The following is a 27,977-nucleotide window of genomic DNA, read 5'->3' as shown; positions in this document are numbered from 1 at the left end:
CTCACTGGGATTTACTATTGAGTAAATATTTGGCCTTTTCTTTGCTTTTGTAGTTTTATCAGGATATCAAAAAATTACCTGTTTTCTCCCAATAAATTTATTTAAGCTAAATTTTATTTTATAAGCCACATTCGTATTTGCCTTTATGAAACAGTGTGGATAATAAATGCTTCTTCATAGCATACTTCCTGTAATCATTTTGAATGATGCAGATGGTTTTGTTAAGCACTGGATGATGTCATTGCCTCAAGTTTATATGGGACATTTTATGATATCATTCTGAATGAATGTTTGGACGGTTACCAAAGAGGCCTAGAAAGAAATGTTTTTCCTTTTTTTACACGCACTCTGGTGGTAGGAAATTCCCTTTTATTCATGAGCCTCCCCTAGCCTGAGACCTCAGGGACTTGGCCTTTTCTGACCTTTGAGAATGAGCTCCCCGGATATCAAGCCTCCCTTTGTCTGCAGTTACTGCATTACATTTGATTCCTGTTTGAGAATAAGTAATATGTGTGCGGACACATAGGAAGAAGCTACATGTAGCTTATCTGCCGTGAGTGTATGGGGAATACTCATTCTACAGGAAATGGAAATCCTAACCAGACCTCCTGGTGGTGAACCCCTTGCAGAGACGCTCGTAATCCTTGGTACCAGCTTCTTAGCGATCCCCTCTTTTAACTCTGTGACAAAGTTGAAATAGCTGTTTTTTATATTGGTGAAGTGTAACTGCTCACTTTCAAAAATTTATGCATTTGAGGATTGAAAATGGATCTGATTATGGCAAGAGGATGTGACTCGTGTATTTTGTCGGGGTTGTCTATTAATATATGTGAGCCAGTGTTAAGGAAATTACTTGGAGTTCAAAACAGCTCTGGCTAGCCACTGTCAAGTGTTAAATGATATTTTGGCATTGCATAGTTGATAGCAGTTGCTTATGGTGTCTTTCTTGGATTAAATGTTTTCATCAAGATCTAATCTGTTGTCAGTGAGATCTTGAAACTAACAGGTGCAAACTTATAACATCTCTGCAAAATGGGTATATTTGAATAGTTGTACAATGATTTCTGTTGTTTACATTGACTTTTTACAGTTAATTTTTGGAATAGATAAGGTATTAATATGGTTCAGAACTAAAAACTCTGAGAAGATACAAACTAACAAATCTCCCTCCCGCTCCACTCCCCCCCACTTGGGGTCCGCATGGCTCTGGGTAGGTAGACGGCTGCATCCTCTTCTGGGTTCCTTTTCCAATATCTCTTTATGCAAACACAAGTAGATATTTCTATTTTCCTCCCTTTTTTACAGCAAGAATGTTTTCTTCATTTAACAGTACCTTGGACGTTTCTCCGGATCTGTACGTCAAGCTCTTCCTCATTTTCCCCCAGTTAGTGACTCTTGTAAGCAGATTGAAGGTGCATATCTGTGGAGAAATTATTGACATGAAGTTGTAAGAAAAGCACATTTACAATCTATAGCAACGTTTTTAAATAATACTTCGGAAATAAATAAAAATAGTAAAATTGAAAATAATAGAAGAAGTCTTTTCCGGAACCTTTCTAAGCATTCCAGTGGTTGGCTGTGGGTTGGCTCCCAGCCCAGCCGACTAGCGCAGGGACTGGACTAGCGCTGGGCCCCGGGGCCTGCATGCAGGCGGGAAGGCTTGTGTGCGAGTAGCTTGGAGTCACGTTTCCTCCTCCCTCTCCCTCTTATTGACCAGATTTTATTAAATCATTTGGAATTTTAGTTCTCTTACTGGGTTAACCAGATCTCTCTCTTTAAAAGAGTTTAGACTGTATGTGTACTCAAGTAAGAGAATGTGCTTAGAAGTGTGTGTTAAACGAGCATTTCATTTTTATTTTTCCAAGAAGAAAAGCTGCCTGAAGAAAATAGCTTAACAATCCTGTAGAACATTGCAGTTTTCATCCTTATGTCTTCCCCACGTTCTGAATTAAAGTAGAGTCCTTCCTTACCATTCGTAAGAGAAGATAAAATGGATCTTTTACTGCAACGTTTCTGCTGTTGGTATTAAATAAAACAGCGTGATTCCAGTGTAGTGACTCTTCATGTTTTCTTTAGACCTCACAGCTACAGTGTCAGCAGTGTCCTGGGTCTCTTTCTCTGTTTACCACTCTTGTGTCTCTTGAGTTCCTTTTCTGGAATTCTTAAGCAGGCACCTCCCCACCCCACCCCAACAAAAGAGTGTAGGGGTGTCAGAATGTTGTTTTTCTTTTGCACTTGAGTAATAATCTTCACAATAGAATAGAATTCTATGAAAACAAAATACTTTAGAATTCTAGGAACAAAATACTTTTTTCTTGGAACTTTCAAAATACTGCTCCATTGTTTTATAGTCTTGTTGATTCTGCTGTTAAGACCTTCTGTTGAGTTTGTAAATTTAGTAATTTAAATTTAATAATCTTCTGATTTCTGTGGACACTTCCTTGTTCTCTAATAGGTCCTTTTTCTTGGCATTCTGTTTATTTTACCTGCTAGAATTGCTTTAAGGATACAAATCAGAATTTTTTTTAAGTTCTTTTCTGTTTCTGTGTTCTGTTTACTCACTCATTTTCCCGTAATTTTAATTCCCCCTAATTTACCCCTCACATGTCTTGTGATTGTTTGTTGTCCATTCATATATGAGGGCTGAAATCATATTTTAGTGGGTATGTTTCCTTGGCAGTTAAGGTGGTTGCTGTTTCTCCAGCAGGATTCTCTTGTGAAAATTTTCATCACCCGCAAAAGTTCTTTTGTGCCTCTTTAATCAGACCTTCTCCAGACCTTGACAACCACTGCTCTGTTTTCTGTGCCTATAATTTTGTCCTTGAATGTTATATAAATGCAATTAAACAACATTTGTAGCCTTTTGAGTCTGACTTCTTTCACTTAGCATGATGCTCTTTTAGAGTCATTGAGTAGTGTTTCGTTGTGTAGACTACCACATCCACCACTTGATGGACATTTGGGTTGTTTCCAGCTTTTGGCGGTTATGAATAGAGCTGCTGTAAACATCAGCATACGGGGTTTTTTTGTGGACATAGGTCTTCAGTTCTCTTGGATAAGTACCTAGGAGTGGCATTGCTGGGTTGTTCGGTAAGTAACATAAGAACCTGCCAGACTCTTTTCCAGAGTGCCTGTAGCATTCTGCATCTGTATCAGCCACGTAGGGAGTTCCAGTTGCTTCACGTCCTTGCTGGCACTTGTGTTGTCAGACATATATTCTCCTAGTCTGTGGCTTGTCTTTTTAATTTTCTCCTAAGTTTTAAGGTTTACATCTAGACTTAAAGATCTCGATCTGCCGTGGAACTGTAAAGAATACTAGTCAGCAGTGTCATTTCTTCACACACACCTCACCCTCACCTCTCTTCTGCTTCCTTTTCACTTAAAAGATACCTTTTCCTTCCAGTGCTTGGTGTTGTGCCTAAGTGACTTTAATATAAGCTTTACCCCCAGGTTGGAGATGATAAGACAGTTTAAGCTCACTGAGCTCACAGTGAAAGTGTTTCAGAAGACCATTTCTAGATTGTTTTGGGACTCTCCTTATTTTCACCATTACTGTCAGTGCACAATTTCTTTGTGGACTTTTGGAAGTATATGTAAATATTTTATGAAGATATTTTGGTTTTAAATATGTATTTACAGTCTTGGTAGCTATTGCCAAAGAGCCTTCCAGAAATGTTCCCAGAAATATCAGTGCATTCTTACCAATAGGGTACGAGAGTTAGTTGCCATTTATTCACATTTACAGTAATAGTGGGTATTATCCATTTGTATAATAATAAGCTATTGGTTATATTTGAATCACATGCTTGTAGATTTCCCTCCAAGTTACTGGACTGTCAGCTCCATTAGAGTGGAGGAATCACAACTCTGCTGTACCATTTTTATCCCCGGTGCCAATGATCGTGCGTGGTGCTTAGTAGGCTCTAAATGTTATGGAGTAAGTGAATGAGTAACTAGCGAGTGATTTTCTGTTGTAGAAATCTAGGCATACTGATTTCTTGTCTAGGACTTATTTCTTGAAGCTCCAGGGTGAATATGAACTGTTAGGCACTTGCCAAACTTGCTTCCATGTAGTTTAGCCAGTTGTTTTTCCATCAAGTCACATTTAGAATTCTCTGAAATGAGGATTCACAACTGTGCTTGTGTCTATTGAATAATGTTTATCTGTGCGTCATGTTCCAGTACACTTTTAAGATAAAAAATCACATATATTTTTAAAGATCATTCATCAGGATCATTAACATTTTGCTCTTTTGGATTTCCCTATCTCCCCATTTGAACCACATTTTCTGCTTTTCTTTAGTATGTATGGCAGAGAAAACTGAAAAGGAGGTAATGACATGAGTCAGCAGAAAGGTAAATGGAACAACTGGAAATGTTTGTGAACCAAAAAAATTCTCCTGCAAGCAGGACTCTGCTTGTAAGTTTGGTGTACAAAATCGACCTATTTCAAAATAAGCTTTATCAACTTGAGTTTTCTTTGACAATTTATGGAGAAGGCTAAGTAGTATTTTCGTGTTTGTAATTGGAAAATACTACACCTAGAAATCTCAGTTTGCAGACCCTTGTTTTGTTTAACTGAGAAAGGGTCTTGGGGATTCTGGCCCAAATATTTCATAGGATTATTATAATATATAGCATTTTTTCCAAAAGTATATAATTTGTGCATTTTATGTGATCAGTGATTCTCTTTTTTTCAGTATATTTTTGGAGATTTTAGCCCTGATGAATTCAATCAGTTCTTTGTGACTCCTCGCTGTTCAGTTGAGGTAAGACAAAACTTTGTTTTGTTGAGTATATGTGTAGATAAAATTAATGGTTGTTTTACTTTTTATTAATTTATGCTTTTTGATAAAGAATTCAAGTGTTCAGAAAAGTGCAGAGCCTAATATGAGAAATGCCTGAACCCACCAACCAGATTTGACTAATATTAACATTTTGCTATATTTATAAATGGCGAAACATTACAGATACAGTTGAAACCTCCATTGTACCCCTCTCCTGTCTCATTCCCCTCTTCCCCAGAAATAACAACTCGGCTAAAATTGGTAAGTTTTTTTTCCTGGCTATGGTTTTTGCCTTTTATTACATATACCTGTGTAGCAACAGATAGTACGTTGTATTGTTTTATGTGGTTTAAAATGTCACATAAATGGTTTCATATTGTATTCATCATTTTGTAGTTTTTTATTTTAAGCTAGCGTATTCTTTAGATTTATTTATGCAGATACATTTTGTTCTTGTTCTTTGATTTTAATTGCTAAATACCATTGGTGGAACATACCATGATTTATTTACCTTTTTTTCTGTTGAAGACCATTTAGGTCTTTAGTTCTTCCACTATTACAAAAATGTTGTGATAAACATATTTTGTCATGTCTCCTCATGCTCCTCTGTGTTTCCCCAGAATATATTCCTAGGAATGGAATTGCTGGGTTCTGCAAGGAATAAACATCTTTAGTTTTACTAGAGACAGCTGATGTTCTTTTTAAGTGGTTTTAACAGTCTCCGTTCCCATCAACAGTGCACAAGAGTTTTCTTGATCTTATTTTTTTTTTTTAAATTCTTGGTAATTCTCAATATAGGCATATATAAAATTTTTGTTAACCTGATGGGTAATAAATGGATTCTCATTGTTTTAATTTACATTCCCAGATTACAAAGAGTTGAGCACTATTTCATTATTTTCATATGTCCATTGGCAGTATAGACTTCTGCTTCTATGAGTTATCCCGTCTGTATCCCTTGTCCGTATTTTTTATCAAATGGCATATCTTTTTTCTTATTGATTTATAGGAGTAATAATCTTCGGTTTTGCATATTATGGGTATCTCTTCCTGGCATGAGGGCTTTTAAACTTCATATGTGATGCTTTTTTTTTTTTTTTTGGTGGGTAAGGGCAGTACATTTTTATCTTTATAATGTCAAATACATTGATTTTTTTTTTCTCATGGTTTGTGGATTTTTGGTTTTTAATAAAATATCTTTAAGAAATTCTTCTCTTCCCTGAGGTAATAAAGACATTTGTTTTCTTCTAAAAGTTTTAAGGTTTTTGTTTTCACTTTAGTATGTAATATAACTGAAATTGAGGTACTAATTTGTGTGTGTGAGGTAGGGATCTAACTTCCTCTCCCCCATGGCAGTGTGAGTGGCACTGAGAACTCGGCCCTTATTTGTAGTGCCCCCGCGTCAGGTCGCACATCTCCATATATGCTCGGTTGGTTGTGGGTCCCCTGTTGTGTGGGCCTTTTGCTTTATCTCTGTATCAATACCCCACGTTTTAATTGCTTCAGCTTTATAATCAGTCTGATGGTAGGACACACACCCTCTTCTTATACTTACAAGTATTTTGGCTCTCCTTCATCCTTAACTCTTTCTTAGGAATTTATGATCAGCATGTCAAGTTTCATGAAAAATCCTATTGAAATTTCAGTTGAAATTGCATTAAAATTATAGATTAATTTGTAGGAGAATTAACATCTTTATGATAGGTTTTCTAAACATGATTGTGGTGTATTTCTCCATTCATTGAGGTCGTCTTTTATGTCCACTCCTTATGTGATTAATGGTTTCTGTTTTAGTTTAGTAAAAACTTATTTGGAACATTTTTCAGCTTTATGTTTTAAATATGAAAACTGTTTAAATTGCTTTGAAAAGGAAAAAAGGGGGGAGAAGTAAGTACATCAAGTTAAATCTTAGTTAACTTTTAGATCCCTTAATTTTAGAACCCCTGATAAAGATACACAGTTGTCTGTTGGCACATGTATTAAATATTTATGTAGGGAGTTCTGTTATTTGATAAAATGGGGTAGGAGAAGCTGACTCCTTAGCATAGGAGTCAAAGGCCAGGGTTGGGGTCTGAGTGGGCCACTTACATGTGACCTTGGCAAGTCCTTCCCTCTTCACCTTGACTGCTTCAATTCTAAATTTTTTTTTTAGGGTTGTGGAGGTAGGATTAAATGAGAACATACTGAAAGCAGTATTTACACTATACAGATGTAGGAAAGATTTGTTACTTGTTTTCTTCTCCTTCACTTTAGGAAAAAGAAGGAAATCAAAGAAAATAAAGCTTATATTACATTTCATTTTAGAAAATGGGTAAATTCAGTTCAGTGTCATCTCTATCTCTTGTGCTCATTGATGTTAACAGTTATGATTTTAAGGAATCTGAGGATATGAGCTAGGAAATAGTGAAAGCTAAATTATTTATTGTATTTCCTAAGGCAATAAAATATATTTATGCATTTTAGAATTCTGTAGAATAAAGATTGACGTTTAGTTTTTTCTGATTAAAAAACAGTTAATTAGGAAAAATGTAATCAGATCCCATATTCCTCAAGCCTTACTGTTAATACTCTACTAGTAATTCAAATTTTAAATACTTTCTGTCTTTGAATCACAGTAAAATGGTTGCGAGGAACACCACAATCTAACTGTGTTCTTTGAGATTAAGGTTTTAAAAAATGATAAAGCCGAATTTGTGTACGTTATAGCTTTTCTCAGGTGTGTGCATATGTGTGGGTTTGTGAGTGCCTGTTTGCAGGTCAGTGTCAGAATACAAACTTACGTTTTCCCACGATATGAAAGTAGAAGATGTGTCATATTTCAAGTCTGAAGAGCTGGGTTCCTTCCTCATGTTGCGACCTAAACAGGGCCAGCAGTCTTGGGCAGTTTCCTCCATCTCGTTGTGCCTCTTTTTTTTTTTTTTTTTAATTTGAAAAATGGAGAATACTTATTTACCTCACAGAAATATTGGGAAATCATTAATGTATGATGTGATAACATTTAGTGAGTACCAAATGTTAGTAGATATGAAGGATTTTCGTGGTAGACTTATGTCAGACTTTTTATTTGCGAAAGTAATTAGTGACTCTCTCTCATCAAAATGAGTTATAGCCAGAAATCTTAGTATGTCTGAGCTTATTTGGGGATTTTCTGGTTTTTTTGCCTTTGAGCATGCATTGAGTTTGGGGGAAGGTATGACAAGTGTTGTCTGTCAAAATCACGTATGATCCAGTAACCTACAAAAGGGAAATGCGGGCTAATTAATGTGATCGGGCTGAGTTGTCTTTCTCAGTATATAATTATTATAATTCAGGGGTTTGGATTTTAATAATAGTATAATCACAATAGGACATGGACTGTTTAATGGGGTGGTGTGTGGTTGGATGGTGGGTGTGTGAGGAATGATACCTCACTTCCACTGCATTGTCATTTGTTTGGCCTTTCATCTCGAAGGTGAAAGAATTGCACCTTGTACCTGTACTGTTCCTTCCATGTGGCCATGGCACAAATTAGAATCCAGCCCTATTCTTGGAATACTTTTTTGGCTATAAGGAACTTGATAAAGCATTTTTTCTCTACTTGAGGCCCAGAATTGAAAAATCAAAATTTGAGAAATGTAGGGTGTTAAAATGTGTAAGTTCTCTCTTTCTGCAAAAATCATCATACCCCTCAGCTGAGAATGTTTTGACTCCTTTTTAGTTTGCTTGTTTGAAAGCTTGCCACTGGGAAGATAGGGTGGTCCTTGGTTTAACAGAATCAGAAGAAACAAGTTCCACTGATTTTTGTATGTGCTCTTAAATGGGAGGGTAAATTTATAAAAGGTAACTGATATCTTTTCTAAAGCTGTGCTCTAGTTTATAAGCCAGGGTGATTTAAAAATGAATTTCTCCAACTGGAAAAAATAAAGTCAACTTATTGAATAAGCATGTTTTGAATCCCAGTCATAATCATGTTATTGGTGTTCAAAATAGGGAGAGAATGCTCATTGTTCTTGAAACTTCCCAGAATCACAGCATTGGAGGCAACACGTATACCTCAACCAGTTACTGAATAAACAAGCCCAGGATAGCATAGTACAGGCCATAGGCGCGTGCACGTGTGTGTGTGTGTGTGTGTGTGTGTGTGTGTAGTGTAATGCAGAGTTAAGACAGTTATTCTCAGTGGTTTGGTGTCTTAATGGGATTTCAGAGGAGAGATTCAGGGTTCATGAGGGTCCTGTTGACAGAACAAATAGTGGCAGCGCAAAAAGATTTTAAAGCATTGCCTTCTTACTGAAGGGCCCAAGTATTGACTTCACAAGACAGTAGCACTGTTTTCAGACTAAGTTGATTTGACTTTGTATCTAATATAACTAGATTTCAGTTTTTTACATTGCTCAGTTTGCATTTGTTTGTGAGATTTGATGTTTTTGCTTTGATTTTTAAATTCTGTGTTCTTTTAACTAGCTGTATAGTTAAAAAGGGAACTTAGAACAATTCTTATAATTTTATTCTGCTGTGTATTTATTATACTCAATTACCACAGACTAAGGGACATCTTATGAGTGGCAGAGGTGTTTTGAATTAAAGGAGCCATATGCCTCTAGAGAAAGAAATACACACACACGTTTCTTCTGTGCCGGAACTCATTTCAGTATTTAGTAACTCCCACAAGTACACTCTTACCAGATTAGTAAATCAAAATAAGTGTTTTAAGCACACTAACAGAAAATGGCGGTATCACGCCCTGGAGTCAGCTGGGTAGTCTTTCAGATCCTGCCTCTACCACTTAACTAGATGTTGTGTGCTTTAAAAAACAAACAAAACGCTTTTAGCTCCTTAACATTTCCAGCACCAGGGGGCATCCTAGTGTCATTGATAGAAAAAGAGAAGGCATTCTGTGTATGGGAGTTTGCTAAACTTCTTTTGTGACTGCAGAGGGACATGAACCTGACTCCTGGCTTCCTCAGACGCACCTTTCTGCTCCATAGGTCCGTTCCGGCAGTAAGTGCTGGAGCGCCTGCTGCGAGTGTTTGAATGGTAGTGGAATGGTCTTTGCACTGCAGCTGCCAGGCCAAGTGTAGTCCATTTCACCACACAGAATGCTTTCTCCTTTTGTGTCACTGTGATGAATACTTGGATGCCCCTGTGTGGTGGAAATGTGTGCAGTCTCAAGTCCTGAGAGCATTCACTTTTTGAATCACTGTGTTTTCTTAGCTTCTTATTTGTCATTAATTCTCTGGGGAGAGAACTTGGTTACTTGGAGTGATAAGCTTTTATCTCTGTGATTATTGAATCGACTTGCTAAGAGTTGATTGTGGAAATCAGCTGAGGAAGCCACTTAAACAGCAGTTCTCAAGTAGTAGTGGGCATAAGAATCACCTGGGTGCCTCTGAATGTCGCAGACTGCGGGACCCATCCAGGCACCCCAGGCAATTGCACTGCAGGTGATGCAGTGAGCAGACTTAGAGAAATGCTGTGTTAGGATGTCATGGTTTTGTTTTGCCTTCAGGTAGCAGTTATCTTTGCATTTACCTTACCCCTTACCATCCTAAACTTCCTCATCTCAAACATGTCCATTTGAAACAGTTCCAACTCTTCAATATTATGAAATAGCTAGGAAGGAGAAAAATTTGATGTATTCATAATACTCTCCCTTCTTTTTACAAAGAGGTCAGACACTTGCTGTTTTGCTTTCTCTCTTCCAAACAGGGAATGTGATTTCCAGCTGTTAATTCGGTTTTTTAAGGCACCGTGTTAAAAAGGGAGCCTCAATTACCAGACTTCCCATTCCCAGTGGGCTTTCGCCTCCTTCTGCCATGGGCCTGGCCTCTGCTGGCTGTGCTGACACACAGGGTGATCCCGAACATAAAGTACAGGCGCTCCCTAAGAGTCGTCTTTACTAGTGGACAAACACAAGGGGGCAGTCTCTAACATCCTGTAGAACAAAGGATGTATCTTAAGCATTTTATCCTAGCTGATTTACATGTCTATTGGAGTCCATTTTTGTTTTTTGCCTCATTTTTGGATCTGTTTAATAACAATAAATATTTAAAAGCATTCCTATGGTGTTTTTTTCTTAAATGAAGATGATTGAATTTTACTATCTCTCCATGTGTGTTATTTTGGTAAAAATAATGTCATGAGAAGAAGTGGCATGGATAAAGAGTTATAATGAAGTGTTGCTTTCATGAAATAGTGTGTGTCAGATTTTAACGTTTTGTTGAATTAAAATTTGTTTTCCACTTCCCTGTGCAGCTTCCTCCGTACAATGGAACAGTTCTGTGTGGCTCACAGGCTGCAGACGAACTACCTGATGGTAAGCCAGTTCTCTCCTGTATTCCCCTGATGTGAATTCTGGCCGTACGTGCTGGGGGGCAGGCTACCTGGAGGCAGCGTTTCCTGTTTGTTCATACTTTTTGAGTAAACATTCCCTTACTGCTTGATGTTTTTGCTGTAAACTATAGCAGGTTTTATCACTGAACCACTTTGACTAATGAATTAAAGTTTATTCTGTGCTTCAGGGTATCAGATGTTCAAGGTTTAGTTAAGGAAATAGTTGTTCAATTCTGTTTTTCCTCACAGTTCTCAGTGGCACGGGTATGTTCTTTCTGCATAGTGAGTGCTGTCTGTAAGAGTTGTGAAGGGGGCTTTCCGCCTGGTGTGGGGGCTGCTGGGCCCAGAGCTGGCGAGTCTCTGGGGTGTGCTCTTTGCATGCCTCAGGGGCAGTTCCAGTCTTTGGTTTCTGCAGTTTGCTTTTCTGTCTCTGTCTGTTGCTGATGCTCTTGAGAATTCAGGTAACCTCTTTACCTCCTGGTTTGCTACTGTTTTTGGCCTCTGTCACAGACACTGAGCTGAGTAGTGGAGATGGTACTTATTGAGATGCTGTGATTTTGTGTTGTTTAAGCACCCAGTGTTTAAATAACAGCGGGCTCATTTAATTATTGGAGGTTGCCATCGCACAAGTCAGATCTGTGTAGACCATTTTTCAGTTGGATCATGTTAAAGGCCGTTGCTGGCCTTGGAGAAGCTGAAAGCCAGACCTTTTATTTGAGAGCCAGGGATTTGGTTCCCAGTTTCGTTAGCATGGTCAGATCTATGAAAGTGGTTTAATTATAATTTAGGTTTAAATATAAATCTTGAAAAGGCTATCCAAACTTTTTCTCTATGGTAAAATCAGAAAGTGATTATATCTAAAATTATTAGCAGTTTTAAAAGAAACAGTGATGTAGGAGCCCATAAGGGAAAGAGCGGTTCTAATGATGGCTTAGGACGAAAATAACGTAAATGAAGCTAGGGGGACCCAAACGCCCTTGCTGGGGCTGCCCAGCCCCTGGAGGGGCTTTTTCATTAGAGTCAGTCAGATTTCTCTCTCCATGTACTTTGCTCATAGTAAGCATGCTGCAGATGTTTACTCAGTGCTTAGAAGGGTTTGATTATTTTCTCTTTCCTGTTACTCTTTTGTTTCAGTTCAGTTAGTGGCTCCACCATCTTCACTGTGGTGTAGATTGCAGCCTCCACCAACTCCTCCTCCCAGCATGCAGAGTCCCGATTCCGCTCTCCTCGAGTCCATTTCCTCCTCCTCTTTCTCACGCCACGCCCCTCCTTCCAGGCTGTCCTCCCTGTGCAGTTACTGCTTCTTGGCTCTTTTTCTCCATTCACTCCTCTCTTCCCTCAACTCTGTCTTTTATTCTGCTGAAAACACAAGTGGAATCTTGTCACCTGCTCACACTGTTAGTGACAGGCCAGCTTCAAGGCCCCCTTTTCTCTGAGGCGTTTCTGTCCTCTTGTGTCTCCATTACTTTTATTTCTCTTACAGTGCCTATCCCCCTGTGCAGTAATGAATCTGCCTCCCTGTTTATGTTGAGTTCAGCTATGGAGGGCAGGGACCATAATTCATCCATTTCTGTAGTATCTGGAATGTTGTAGACTCTCAACATGTTTTTGGATGAATAATTTAGAATGATTTATTCTACCTCCCACCACAGCCAGCTTCAGCAAGCTCTTTGCAGGGGCTCCTCCTCATGGCATGCTTTTATACCTCTGCATTTTTGAGTCGGTTCCTAAAGCTTGAAATAGCCTATGCTCCCCTTCACCCCACAAATTCAGTTTCGTGCCAGTTCCACTGACCTCTCTATAGCTTCTGATTGAAATTGACCACTTTCTTCTGTGTCCGGAAGCATTCTTTCTGTCAAGCTGTTGAGGACTCATCTCACCCTCCCTCTGCATTGTCTTCTTCAGTCCCATGTGTTGTCTCCCTAGTAAGTGTAACTCCCTGAGGCAGGGACCTTGCCTTACTAATCTCTGTATCCCCATGATAAGCACTTTGCACATAGCTAGGTGCTCATGATTATTGAATCAACTTGCTAAGAATTGATTGTGGAAATCAGCTGAGGAAGCCACTTATAAATTATTTTTTATTTACATCTTTTTCCATCTTGAGGTATATATGTGTTTAAGGTTTTTACTTTTTTTTTTTTTTTTTGTGAGGAAGATCAGCCCCGAGCTAACATCCATGCTAATCCTCCTCTTTTTGCTGAGGAATACTGGCTCTGAGCTAACATCTATTGCCAATCCTCCTCCTTTTTCTCCCCAAAGCCCCAGTAGATAGTTGTATGTCATAGTTGCACATGCTTCTAGTTGCTGTATGTGGGACGCGGCCTCAGCATGGCCGGAGAAGCAGTGCGTCGGTGCGCGCCCAGGATCCGAACCTGGGCCACCAGTAGCGGAGCGCGCGCACTTAACCCCTAAGCCACGGGCCGGCCCTGAGGAAGCCACTTAATCAACAGTTCTCAAGTAGTAGTGGGCATGAGAATCACCTGGGTGCCTCTGAACGTCGCACACTGCGGGACCCCATCCAGGCATCCCGGGCCATTGTACTGCGTGTGCTGCAGTGAGCGGACTTAGAGAAATGCTGTGTTAGGATGTCATGGTTTTACTCAAGCTGGTTTTCCTTCCCCCAGCAAACCCACTGCCTGCATGTGCCGAGCGTGGAGTTCCCACTTACCCAGTATATCGACTGGGTTGTTGAAAGCATGAGTTTGCAGGCCTCCCCCGACTCCTCCAGCTGGCAGATTGGGCTTTGTGCTGACCTCTCTGCCTTGCAGTGCAGTGACATATGTGTCCATGACGAGTGTTCCTAGATAAGAAAAGGAACTGTTCTGGGTAGGAATCTGTCTTCCAGTGATGTGATCAGATGCTGTTCTGGGTGAATGTTTTGATAATAGCTGTAGCATATTGAAATAGTTCCATTAACGTCACATCACATTCTGGAATGTTTTATGATATGATAAGATTAAGAATTGAGATGTGGAAGGCACTGTGTCTGTTGGAGATAATCAAAATCTTGCACAAGCTACATGACATGGTGTGTACTAATTTTTAATTTAATTCACAACGTACACCACAGTCTCCAAAGGGTAGCCTCCCCACGTGGAGTGTTCTTCACTTCTTCAGGTACATCCATTTCAGTCCATGTAGCAGCGTTGCACCCTTGAAACGTCGTGAAATAGGTGATGCCTGGAAGCAAAATGGACACTTCACCTTTAGGTATAATAATAGAGAAATAAATTTCTCTTTGGTAATTCTTTTCAGAGTAGGGAAACAGAAAATTAGTGCTCAGGAGCCAGAGGATTTAAATTGTCATATTGGTGGCTTTTTATATAAACTTGCTGTTAGGTGTCATCATCATTAGTATTCTTTTTTCAGGAACTTCTTTTTGTTGTTGGGCAGGTATATCTTCCCCCCTCCCTCCCAAGGGGGTGTGATATCGAAACAAATGAAGAATTAGGAGATTGTTTAGGCCCCGGCCCCCCACTAACTTGCACTTAACTGGCTCCGCTCTGGGGCTCTATTTTTCCTTCTATAAAAAGACTTCCAAGGTAAAATATATTCAGTTCTCTGTAATAGAACACGACTCTTGGTATTAAGGTTCTTTTGCTTGAAATACGTACGTTGAAAAAAAGTTGGCCTCTTATACTAGACTTGGAGAAATCTTCAGCTGTGCACTAAAAATAATTTAAGGCATGTGTCTTTTCCTTAACTTCAAAATTTATAACTATTTCATCAAATATAAGATGACATTAATGCTTGGCATCTATTGAAAGACACAAGTGATTCTAAAACTCACCCTAATTTCAGAGGTGTGAACTATGAAAAAATGTACATCTTAGAATTGATGGAATATATAGATTGTTGTCAGTTGGCAGGAAGTATTGAAGTTTGCAAAGAGATTTTTAAAGTTCGCAGGGCTAACTTTATCTTTTAATATTTTTGCAAGTACTCTCACCACCCATGGAATTAATCCAATATGAATTCATTTAGTAGATGTTTACATGCATTCTTGCAAGGCTATTTTCAGACTTCAATTAATGTTGTCAGTGGAGATTATCAGGAGATGGATAATTCGAAAGAGTGCCTCTGAAGTGCACTTTTATATAGAGCCTTAATTCTTGGTGTAGTTCATATGTTTTGAATTATTAAATTGCACTAACTAGAGAAGCTGTATATATAGCAAAGTCAGATTTCATTGAGGGATGTTATTTATTTATTTATTTATTGTGAAATTTTTGTTGTACATTATTGTTTATCAGTCACCATATACGTGCATTCCTCCACCCCTTGTGCCCATCCCCCACCCCCCTAGCCCCTGGTAACCACCAGACAGTTCTATCTGTCTGTGTGTTGGTTTATCTTCTACATATGAGTGAAATCATGCACTGTTTGTCTTTCTCTTTCTGGCTTATTTCACTTAACATAATACCCTCCAGGTCCATCCATGTTGTTGCAAATGGGATGATTTTGTCTTTTTTTATGGCTGAGTAGCATTCCATCGTACATATATACCACATCTTCTTTATCCAGTCATCAGTCAAGGGACACTTGGGTTGCTTCCATGTCTTGGCTATAGTGAATAATGCTGCAATGAACATAGGGGTGCTAAGGAGGGGTGTTTTTAGACAGGCAAAATATTATTTGCTTTTTGTTATAATTTCATTTTAATTTCTAACTTCTGAAAGTCTCCCTTAGCTACTCTGAGAGTGGAAGGTAAATACAGGCTTCTGTTTTTCATATTCCCAAATTAAATATAATTTTATAGTTATTTATTTTCAGCAAATTACTTATTCAGCACAGATATGTCATAGCTTTATTAATTAGGAGAAGACTTCAAGGTTTCAGTTTTCAAAAAGAAAATAAAAAATTATTGAGACTTTTCTAGTTTGTATAGCTGTGTTCTTAACTAATGGGATAATTACTGATGGTTTTCTTTCTAAACAGGACAGGAATATCAGAGAATTGAGTTTGGTGTGAATGAAGTAATTGAACCCAATGACGCTTTGCCGAGAACTCCCAGCTACAGTATTTCAAGCACATTGAATCCTCAGGCCCCTGAATTTATTCTTAGTTGCACAACTTCCAAAAAGACCCCTGATGACCTGGATAAAGAAGCGAACTACAGCTCCATTGACTGCCAGTACCCAAGCTCTGCGCTTGCTCTGGATGGCAGTTCTAATGTGGAGGCAGAAGTTTTGGAAAATGACAACGCCTCTGGTGGTCTGGGACAAAGGGAGCGTAAAAAGAAGAAAAAACGTCCACCTGGGTATTACAGTTACTTGAAAGATGGCGGTGAGGGTAGTATTTCCACAGAAGCCCTGGTCAATGGCCATGCCAATCCAGCAGTCCCGAACAGTGTAGGCACAGAGGATGCAGAGTTGATGGGCGATGTCCCCCCGTCGGGGACACCCAGGACTTGTAGCAGCCCTCAGGACTCCACGGACTTTGTCAGTGACGCTGTGCCTGGTGGTTCTTTCCCTGGAGCCCTCGACAGCGATACCAGGACTGCAGGGCAGCCTGAGGGCTGCCCTGGGGCTGACTTTGAACAATCCTGCCTCCCTGCAGAGGCTGGCAGGGACAGCCTGTTGAGGACAGCTGTGGCTCAGCCTTATGTTGGGACTGATACTACTGAAAACCTTGGAGTTGCTAATGGACAAATACTTGAATCCTTGGGTGAGGGCACAGCTGCCAACGGGGTGGAGTTGCACACTGTGGAAGGCACAGACTCCGACCCAGCTAAAGCCGAGAGCGCTTCCCCTCTTGCTGACGCCCCGGCCTCTGCTGCAGGCGCTGCTCCCGCCAGTCAGCCTGCTAAGTCATGGGCCAGTCTTTTTCATGATTCTAAGCCCTCTTCCTCCTCACCTGTGGCTTCTGTGGAAACTAAGTATTCCCCTCCTGCCACATCTCCTCTGGTCTCTGAAAAGCAGGCCGAAGTCAAGGAAGGGCTTGTTCCAGTTTCAGAGGATCCTGTAGCCATAAAGATTGCAGGTATAGTTGAAAAGATACAGTTCGAAGTGAAGATGGGAGCAGATCTCATTGCCTGTTGAATGAGAAGTTTGAGACAGTTTGGGCTTATAAACTGTGGTGATAGATCATTACCCAGAGCAATAGTGGATTACCTGTGTGTTAATAGGAATTTCTGAAGAACGTGTGTGCCTTAAATGTTATCTAAAAGTAAAATGATGCATAAGCAAAATGGGGGGGGGTGTGTCATAACCTTTATGTTAAGAGAAAAATCCTTGTCTATTACCAGTCCTTTTCTATTGACAAATTAACGTTTCCATTTCTTGCTTTTGATTAAGTAGCTCTGCCCCGTTGTGTGACTGTGTATTGGACTTGTCCTCTGTGTTATAGCTGTTGTACACCTTTGGTATGGGAATCCCTGATGTGAACTCACTTTGCACTGTTTCTTTCCTCCATTTCTTAAGATATAAGAAAGCATTTGGGTTTTTTCTTTTTAATGCCTGTTTTGGACTGAATAAATGGGTTTTACTCAGTTTTAGCACGCCAAGGTCAGCTCTTGACAGGAAAAGGAAAACTAACAGTTCAGCCCAAAGTTAACATTTTATTTTGAAGTGCTAAGGCTCAAAAGTAGGACCCATTCACAATAAAAATATAAAGCTGCATAATTTGCAGTTGTTTTTTAAGTTCAAGTAGGAAGTCAGAAATACAGAGGAGTGTGGATGTTTATAGGTATCTAAGAAGCCAGAGATATTTCTCAGGTTTCATCGTACCAAGAAGTTTAGTAGCCACCTCTTCAGATTCTTGCTCCATTAGCTGAGTTAAAATAAGTGGTCTCATGTATGTTTTATGTGATATTTTCTGATTTAACATTTTGGAACGCCTGGCAGCATTTCCAGGATGAGGATGAATGCAGTAGCAAGCTGCAAAGTGCATGCCCTTTGATGAACGGTCAGAACTCCATCACGTAGAAAACACATTCTTTTGATGGCAGTAAGGTGACAGCAAGCAATACTTTAAAAGAAAAAAGTGAGCATTTTATCTCTTATACAAAATACTTAATTTTGAATATCTTGGTGCCTGGAGTTCTCTTAAAATGAGAAGGTAATTAATAGGCCAGTCATTTTGAGCTTCATATATATTTTTAAAAGCCGGGTAGTTTCTTTATTATAACTTTCAGAATGTATTCATTGCAAGGGAATGTTGTTATAGTTAGGATAAGACTGCATGAACCTTTGTTATAGATCATTTAAGTTAAAAGTTTATTTTTAACCTATAATGAATGAGAAATGTGTGGTGGGATGCTTTTTAAAATGTGTGTTTTAAGTTCAAAGTCATGAAGACATTGTAATTATACCTTTGTTCCTACTTCACAAAGGAAAACCTCCTATTCCTGGGAAATTTTTTCAATCTTTATTTAAAAAAGAAAGAAAAGCTTCATTTTAAATGTTTTAAAACATTCTAGTCATGTTACTTTAAATGTGGTTTGATACATAGTTTGCTGTGTTCTGCTTATGTTAAAATCTAAGTAACCTGCTAAAATCTGTTAACCTGCTTTGTAAGACAGTGTGCGGTAAGACACTCTCAGTTCCGTGTATTGGTGGAGAGCGTTGCTGCAAACAATCCAAGTAGTTATATTTGCACTGATGTATTCTGTTCCCCCATGCCTCCCTAGCAGATTTATTTTCTTAATCCTGTTTTGATTAGGCCAGTTATAAAAGTGTTTTAATTATCTGGGTAAAAGTGTAGTTCCTTTTAAAATACTTCATTCTTTTGAGCTTGTCGATTGAGGCTTAGAAGTGTAGAATGTAGATGCTGACGGTTTTCAGTATTACGTCCTGTAAAATAACTCAGTGATAGTAGTCACACTTAATAACTCTTGGAATCATGTAGAGCTTAAGTAAAGTGGCATTTGGAATTTTTTTCCTTTTGTCGTGTTCTACTTAGAGATTTACTTTGTAAAAATGGTAAAATATGTTCAGTTTGTTGTAAGTCAGATCCACGACCACAGACTTCCCTTTAATGGGCATGCTTTTAAGCGTAGGGCCACTTACTTTAAGCAGCGTTTAGCTGTGAAATTCTGGCTCCATTAAAAGATCTATTGATGTTGGTTATCATAGAATTTGACTTGCATTAGCATCTAACTGGTTCTACTGAGAAAGTAATTTTTATGTTTATCATTTACTTACTAACTTTTGGGAAAGAGGGAGAAGGGAACAGTTCAGATATCAAGTTTATTGTTTGAGTTCTTAGAGTAATAACAATATCCAGAGCCTTTTTTTTTTTTTTTTGGTGAGGAAGATTAGCCCTGAGCTAACATCTGTTGCCAATCCTCCTCTTTTTGCTGAGGAAGGTTGGTCCTGGGCTAACATCCGTGCCCATCTTCCTCTACTTTATATGTGGGACGCTGCCACCGCATGGCTTGATAAGTGGTGAGTAGGTCCACGCCCGGGATCCAAACCTGTGAACCCCAGGCCGCCAAAGAGCAGTGCACAAATTTAACCACTATGCCACTGGGCTGGCCCCTCCATAGCAAATTTTTGATCCCAGGTTCATTTATTTTGGATGTCTGCATTCCTAGATCATCTGCCCTTTCATATGAGTCTGCGCTTAATAAATGCCAACTAATTTTTGTATAATCACAAGTGAAATACAAATTAGGAAGACAAATCAACTGTAAACAAAGGGTAAGAATCACATGTAAGGCATTTTGAAGTGAAATACAGCCAGCTCTTGATTACTCATAAACTGTTACCTGTTACTTTAGTGGGTTCTGCTTTCACCTTCTTGGTGGCAGGGCCATCTTCACGGTGTAGGTTATTTGTCAACATTTTGTTCCGTTGGCTGTTTCTTCTTTAAGTATAAACTCGTAGTTAAGAAGGAGGTAGAGGAGGAGCACTTCACTGAAAACACTAAGTGCCTTCCCAACCCCACAGGGAGTGTGACCCGGAACAGAGGCTGCAGAGGTGCGCATAGGGGACCTGTGTGTCAGTGCGTGGTGTCTGTGCTCTGAGAGGGGATATTTGCCATTTTTCAGTAGGAATAACTGAGCCTGGAGGTGAGAAAAATAAACCTGAAGATCTTAGCTTGTATTTGAAAGTGGTTGCACAACATTAGACATACCCATATTCAGGAGCAAGTGTGACAAATACAAGTGACGTAGGGATTGTCTGTGCTGTTGCTCCCTCCATTAACACCCGTCATTGAGAGTTGTTTGAAATTAAATATATCCCTTTAACGAACATTACACTTTTCCTGGGTTTTTACTGAGGTACATTTATCATTTCCCCAAACCTAAATTGTATCAGATGCTTTCAAATCACAAATAGAGCTATTTTGTATTTTGTTTTCTTTTTAAATTGTGTATCAGTGTATTTTGTTTTAAAGGAGTGTAGATAATGGTGGGCAAGGAGAGAATCTAGGCCAAATGCCCAAATAAAGTGAGTTAAAATTTCAGTGAAAGAGAATTAGATAAACTGAGGTTTTTTGTTTTAAGATTTTACTTATTTATTTTTTCCCCAAAGCCCCGGTAGATAGTTGTATGTCATAGCTGCACATCCTTCTAGTTGCTGTATGTGGGACTCGGCCTCAGGATGGACGGAGAAGTGGTGCCTCGATGCGCACCCGGGATCCGAGAAGTGGTGCCTCGATGCGCACCCGGGATCCGAACCCGGGCCACCAGCATTGCAGCGCGCGCACTTAACCACCAAGCCACAGGGCCGGCCCATAAACTGAGGTTTTTGACAGCTCTAAAAAAAAATTCTATTCTGTGAGGAAGTTGAAGTATCTGCTAATATCATTTATATGAATTTTTGTCCAAACTTGTTTAGTATATGATTTTGCACTGTGGTTTTATACCTAAAAATTTTTCCTGGAGGGAACAACAAAATCATTACAAGTTGAATCTGCTCAGAAAAATGAATTCCTGTGTCCGTATTTATTTTAAATGTAAACAAAAATATATCCTATGGTCTTTATTTTTGTGGCTTATAAATTGTATTTATACTTCCCCCCTCCTTGGGAAATGGTTTATCAAATATTTTGCGTTTTCTCTTCAAATTGTCCCAAGTGGCAAAGGTTGTGATGATGTAGCGTGCGCTGAGCTGAGAAGCTGCAGCTCCTGTGTGCAGGAGTCCATGCTTGGGGGTCGAGAGTTCATTCCATATCTGATTCCATATGGATCATGTCCTTGCTGCTGCTTATGATGCTCTCTATCTTATAGAACTAAATTGAGACCCCTCCACTTATAAAATGTAAGTTGATCTGTAGCCAGTGGGTAGTGGTATGTTTTGGTCACTTTGCTGTCCTCCACCTGATTAGGTAGCCAAGATAGTGTGTGTGCTTCCAAAATGAGGTAATGAGGAAAAGAAAAACACGTGGAGAATGTTCTAGACAGTTAGGAATATGACAGAAAAGCAGGTCAGCAACATCAGAAGGTCGATTATGGGCCAGTTATTGAGCCTTAAGAATCAAAGAAAGTTCTGCACCTTGCATTTTCTTGGGTTTTAAGTGATAATATAACCTCTACATCCTAATTTTAGGAAAACAAAATTTGATGCGTAAAATGTAAGTATCATCGCAGCTTATATTGACATAAAAGTTTACAGTGCTAGTATTGCCATCAGTGTATAAATCATTTCATTTGAATAATTTGTGGCAACATGTAAGCTACTGTGTATGTCTTGAGATACAAGAAAGGATGTTAACCTTTTTCTGTCAGCAGATTTCATAAGAAAGTTGAACTTTAATTCAACCACTTAATGTTGGAGGTAATACAAAGGTGAGGACACCAGTTTCCATTCTGTATCTTTTCTGGGATGGAGTCATCCTGGCATTTTGTGCCATTCCAGTGACATTGTTCTGGGTAGCCCCACCAATTCCTGTGAGAAAGATGGAGTGGGGAGGCCATGTTCCTGAAGTTGTGTCTAAATGGATCTGGGTGGTAAATTGCACTAACAATGATGAATTGAAAAGAAGGCCTCTGGGGGAAAAGTTTGTTATTACAGCCAACTTCTGATTATTTGTCCTAAAAGAAGGTAAAATAGATAACCAACAGTGATGACTTTGGGCCGCAGGTCAGATTTAAAGTTTCAACCTCAGGAAGTACCCTACCTTCTCTCCTTCGTGGCTGCCCTTCCCAGTTATGATTCTTTTGACCTCCATAATTCTAGTGCTTCTTGGACTTCAGGCTAGGAATAAAATAGTAAATGGAAATGGTGATGTTGTTATAAAAGGAACTTAACTAAATAGAGCCGAGAGTTACACCAAAAAATTAAAAGCAGTATTCATACTAGCTTGTCTGCAAATCATGAATAATTGACTTTTGAATCATATCACTAGGATTCATTCATTTTAACAGGATTCAATAATAGTGATGGGTGATAATTAGAATTGTCTTTGCACTTGCGCTATTTCATTAGGAGGGAGAAGAGGAGGAGCACATGGATGGACTTTATCAGGTGTTACTGTCTGCATCAGTTTGTGGTTATTGAAATTATTCAGGGGGAAAAAGGCTCGATGTACAATATGTCACAAAACTGAACCTTTAAATTGTTTGGATATTTGGTTTTTAAGAGAAAATCCTAGACAATATTTAATCTTAATTTTTTTTACGGTCTTTCATTCTTTTTGAAATTATTAATATGTATTCACAAAACGTTCAAAAGTTAATTTTAAGGAATTTAAGCTAACTTATTTCTTCTTGGAGCACTGAAAATTGTTGGTTCTCTCAAACTCCTTTCGAACTCAATTTCTTTTTTCCTTCTCTTCCTGCCTGTATTAGCTCTTTATTTTCTAATGTGGTTTACGGAGCGTCTGTAATGAGCTGGCCATCCTGCTAGGTGTTTTCTGTACATGCCTTCCTTACCCCGCATCCTCACAGAGCTGTGCATGGTACAGCTCGTTGTCTCTGTCTCAGGTGAGGAGCGAAGGCATCTGCTCCAGGTGGCAGGATGAAGGAAGTGGCAGAGCCAGGCTGTGAACCCTGTCGTCTGGTTGTCTTCCTGGACTCTTGCCCTTAGTTGTCTTCCCCATGGAGTGCTCCTGGAGGCTCTCTGAACTATGTGATAGAGTGACTTTTAAAGTCCATGGGGTCATTTCTGACAAACAAACCCGGAAGGAGTGATGAACCATAATCAACAACTTTAGTGTCCAGGTGTTTAATTTGTCCCAAATTACTGTCTAATGAGTACTTACTGGATGCCATCCACCGGGTCAGTGAGTAGCAATTGCCTTGCCTGGAGGGTTGTCCAAGGAATAAGATAGGAAAGGAACAGATGGCAGTTGTTTTTAGCTGAAGCAGAGAAGTAATCATTTGCAGAGGGGTGTAGGGGAAGGAGGTGAGGGGGTGACCTGATGGAGCCAGTGAGGATGGCATATCAGGCTGGGGACAGAGAAGGCCTGAAGTCCTGTTACCCTGCATGGGGAGGACTCAGCTGTGCGGCTGCTGTGTGAGGGTGTTGTCTGTGAGGAGCTCCCTGCTCAAGGAAGGAGCTGCACACCCTAACACAAGGTAGATAGCGAGGTGTCTGCTCCCGTGGAGACCCACGGTGCGCAGCTGCCAGGTGCCTGTGGGGAAGACTGTCCCCCAGCAGCCTGCAGTCTTACTTTGAGAGTGGGGTTGAGGCTCACTGGAAGATAGAACAGCAGAATGGTACTATGTTTTAGCTCATAGAAGACTTGCCACAGTGGGGAAAATTTTTTTAGAATAACAGCATAGTTATTAAGGAAAATTTAGATTGTTCATTGTCTCTGTATTTTCTAAGTCTGTAAGGACCTAATAATCTACATTTATGAATATTGTGCTAGAAGGCTCTTTAAGAATGTTAAAGACTTGAAAAGAAGCTAGTTTAGTACATTCTCTAATAAACGTACTGAGTGTTCTTTTGTTCTACATTATGTTTTAGAGTTTTGCCTTTCTGATTTTGTAGATATATGTCTACTCGGAATGTTCCATCACTTGCAGTTACTGAACAAACCACTAGGTGATAGTAAACGACTTGAGTCTAATATTGTGCAAGATCAGCGGTGGAACAGCCTCTTTACCTTTTTTACCTGCTCCTTAAAATAAGCAAACCGAAATTAATGGCCAGAAGCTGGCATTGATTCAAGGGAAGGGTTGATGTACAAACTAAAGGTTTCTGTCCAACCAGTACACACTGGTTCCCAGATAAATGTTGGAGAGAAGTCAGCTAATGGTCAATTTTAAATTGGGTGTATTTTCTGATTCCACAGGGCTTGAATATTCCTGCCTCCAGGTGTGTGGATTATTCTGAGCACGTAACTCAGTTAAGAACATAAGAGGAGATGTGTTTTCCAGTGCAGCTTAGAGCAGTTAGTTCTTGATATTTTTGCACCTGCTTCCCGTTTGAGAATGGAGTTAGCTTTCTCATAAACGATTTTTTTTATTTAACAAGATATGAATTCAAAGTGCTTTTGACCATCTGTAAGCATGTTTTTGAGTCTGTTAAAACAGTTGACATGAAAAGGAAGTGTTAGATAGATCTTGTATGCCTATCCCTTTTCATTTCATTTCCATTGTCTGTATTAAACAAGAATTAATATCGTCAAGCCCCCTCCTCACCCCTCCCGCAACCTTCACCCCTGCCCTCACCCTAGAAGACTTTGCCTCCCATATCATCAAGAAAATTGGGGTTGCTATTTCCTTTCTCCTCCTTCCATAAACCTTGGTGAGTCTGCCCTTCCTTAGCTCCTTCCCTCCCACAGTCCCGTGAGCCCCTTAGTGACCCCATCCTGTCTCACTCCTCAGCCGGGCTTCCGGCCAGAGGACCCTGCATGTGTGGTATCCACTGTCTCTTCCCTCCTAGAGGCTCTAGAACCTGCTTCTACCCTCCCCCCCCCCGCCCCCCACTAATTCACACTGCTCTGTCTAGGTCACCGTATGGGTTCTTCCTGGCCTGTCACTTAGGCGTAGTTGTGCTTCAGGTTCCCCTTCTGGCTCACTGTTCATCTTGTCGCCTGTGCTGCCAGAAGGTCCAGTTCCAGCCCTGAGCTGCAGGGCTGTGTGTGTATGAGAATAGATATATTATCTGCTGGTCTGGGTGTACTGTTTGCTGGTGTATCTCTTACCAGCACCCTGAAGACTGAACTCATTATCTCATCACTGCACACAACAGGAAGTAACCCTCTCGTCCTTTTGTGTTCCTCCTCTAAGTGGAAGGCACCACTGTCCCAGCCGGAGACGTTCTTCTGGTGTCAGCTGCAGTTGGCTGTCATTGGCCCCTGGCCTCCTCAGGGTTCCTCCAGTCCTTGGATTGGGCTGAGCACCTCTTCACTGAACCTCTTCAGCTTGCCTGCACTGCCATGTCCCTTTGTCACTGGTCTGCAAGCTCTTCTGCAGCAGGGCCACCTCTCAGTCATCTCTGTCCCTCCAGGACCTGGTGCCAAGCAGGACTCAGCAAATCGCAGTGTGTCATTTAACAGAGGTCCCTGTGTTAGGAAGGCAGCTGATTTTGAGTCTTATGCTTATGAAAAAACTTATTATTCATTGTTTTTAGATATAAAAATACCATGGCAAAGATTCACAGGTGTCATGCTTGAGTGTTCATTTGGGATTGAGGGGGTTGATGCTTATTTGAAAATGCACAGATTTTTTTTGTAGAGTAATTATGTTAAATAATTGCTATTCTGTGGCACACACTGGAAACAGTGGATTGTTGTTGTGATATGGCTCAAAGACAAATGTAAAAATCCATGGTAAGTAGAGGATCTTAATCCTGTGGGGAAGAGTTAGTATCTGAAACCTCGGAGTAAAAGAATTTTAAAGTGGAGTGCCTTATCTATAGAGAAGAAAGAGCTTGGCCTCTGGAGTCACGTGTCAGCTCAATTATATGACCTACATCAATTACCTAACACCCCTGGACCTCAGTTTTCTCACCTGTAAAATGGGGGTGTTAATGCTGTCTCTTTGACAGAGTTGTTAGGACAGTTATGAATTAGACAGATCGAGCTCCTAGCACAGTGTCTGCCACGTGATCGGGACTGTCTGTGCTGGGTATTGTCACGAGTAGGCCTGTGGTTCAGTTTTGTAACTGAGCTGTTACTCATTGAAGGCCCAGTATTGTACCCTGTAGTAAGAGGGAGATGAGAGGAGCTTTGCAAGCTTACTCTAGTTGAACAGATTCCATTGGGTTCTCTTGAGCCTGTAATGTTTTCCTTTCTATAAATATGAAAATTATTCCCTATGCTTCATCAAATAGAGGAAAGAGGGCATTTACCCTCAGGAGGGAGGGAGTGAATGTGTGTGTGTTGACGTTAGAATTTTGCAGATTGCAAATTAGATTCTCGTTTGACTAATGCTTAAGTCTAGGACCTACCAGTCCAACTGTTTTAGAAAAGAAAGCCTTCTTTTGAGTGATGCCTTGGATGGATCCTACTATGAAATGGTGTGCTCAGTTGGTTTTTCTTTCCTGGAACATAATTTAAAAGTAAAGGGAGGCACTGTGGTATGGCCACAGATTATGGATTTCAGGCACTGGCTGTACTACCTGGCTCCTGTGTGGTCACAGGCAAGCTAGTTAACCTTTCTGAGCCTGAGTTTCCTCATTGGTGAAAGGGGTTGGTGGTGGTACTCCGGGTTACTGAGGATTAAATATAGCTGGTTAACGTTTGTATGTAGAGCACTTGCTGAGTTTAGAAGGTGTCCATAAGTTGTAGCTGTCACTGTTAGAAGTTTCATAATGGGACATGGGGAGACTTGTTTTAAAGCATTTCTGGGAAAAATTATTTAAAGCATTTAATTATTTAAAGCATTAAACATTGTATAAAGATGGCATTCACAGTTATCTTAAGACTATGAAGGAGAGTGATGGCAAAGGGTGAATCTGAGGATAAGGAGCTTGTTTCTAAATGGAATGAAGGAATTCCACTGTATAACACAGTCCCTAAATTGGCATTCTACTGATAAATACAATTTAGTAAGTAGGAGACAGTTGTCCCAAAAAGAAGTATCGTCACTCACTGAGTGGTCGCTGAGCACCCACTGTGGTGTGTTGGGTGCTGTAGTAGTTGTTGGGGTTCAGGCATGAATGAGACTCAGGTTCTCACGGAAACACCTTTACAGCTAGTGTCTGACGGACCACGCTGTCAGCGAGGCGTGCCTACTGTCAGTGTGTCAGGAAAGAAGCCTGTGTCTTTTAGATCTGTTCTCTAATACTGATATGTTGTTTTCTAGGCTTTTTCTCTTTCTCATTAAAATAGTTTTCACTCTCCTGAATTATATTCCCACAGTAAGATAAGTAAATATTGGTGTTTGGGGGGGAAACATTTTGAAAAATTTTTAATCATTAAATAATGTACATGATGTTGAATGAAAGCTTTAGCACAATATGACTTTTCTTTGGATATGTATTTTCTTGAGAGGTTTTTAACACTCCCAGTGTAGAGTGTAAGAATTTACCTCACTGTGATTCGGTAGATGTCATTAACGTCTTCGCTGTGCTTCTTCACTCTTTCAGAGTTACTGGAGAATGTAACCCTAATACATAAGCCAGTGTCACTGCAACCCCGTGGACTGATCAATAAAGGAAACTGGTGCTACATTAACGCTGTATCCTTCTCAGATGCTGTCCCCAAGGCCAGCCGACTGCAGTTTTCTCTCTCAGGTGCATTTGACTTGGTTCAGCTTCCATGGGGCGTCTACCCCACATTTTGAATCCAAAAACTTGGTTCCTTACTCAGTCTGCCTACCTTTCTTATAAACAGGGTTATTCCTGCCCCATAAAGAGATGATTTGCTGACCTGTGACTGACAGAATCAGATGAGTTTTATTCTCATTAGAATGGTCCCACATAATAGGGCAGAATGATCACTCACAACTGGAAATTTTGCTTTAATAGATTTGATTATCTTGGTTGTATTGAGTTCTCATGTATAAACCACTGGGTGCATAGTAACCCCTTA

The 27,977-nt window shown here is 39.9% G+C and overlaps 1 protein-coding gene across 2 annotated transcripts in view; it reads left to right on the top strand.

The window, feature by feature from the left end:
* The window catches only part of USP10 (ubiquitin specific peptidase 10), a 72,658-nt gene that overhangs the window by 26,985 nt on the left and 17,696 nt on the right, over positions 1 to 27,977 (top strand). Inside the window, exons 2-6 of one of the 2 annotated variants that reach the window (XM_087419852.1) lie at positions 4,304 to 4,420; positions 4,701 to 4,769; positions 11,022 to 11,082; positions 16,041 to 17,084; positions 27,533 to 27,624. In XM_087419852.1, the coding sequence (XP_087275978.1) occupies positions 4,361 to 4,420; positions 4,701 to 4,769; positions 11,022 to 11,082; positions 16,041 to 17,084; positions 27,533 to 27,624 (1,326 nt within the window). In that variant the 5' untranslated portion in view covers positions 4,304 to 4,360. The remainder of the gene's footprint in view (positions 1 to 4,303; positions 4,421 to 4,700; positions 4,770 to 11,021; positions 11,083 to 16,040; positions 17,085 to 27,532; positions 27,625 to 27,977) is intronic. The other variant, XM_087419851.1, reaches the window with a different exon arrangement.

This window comes from Ceratotherium simum, chromosome 30, assembly GCF_057802395.1.
Source record: "Ceratotherium simum simum isolate JZ-2026a chromosome 30, ASM5780239v1, whole genome shotgun sequence".
Taxonomy (NCBI): Eukaryota; Metazoa; Chordata; class Mammalia; order Perissodactyla; family Rhinocerotidae; genus Ceratotherium; species Ceratotherium simum.
This window is presented reverse-complemented; position numbering and strand designations above follow the sequence as displayed.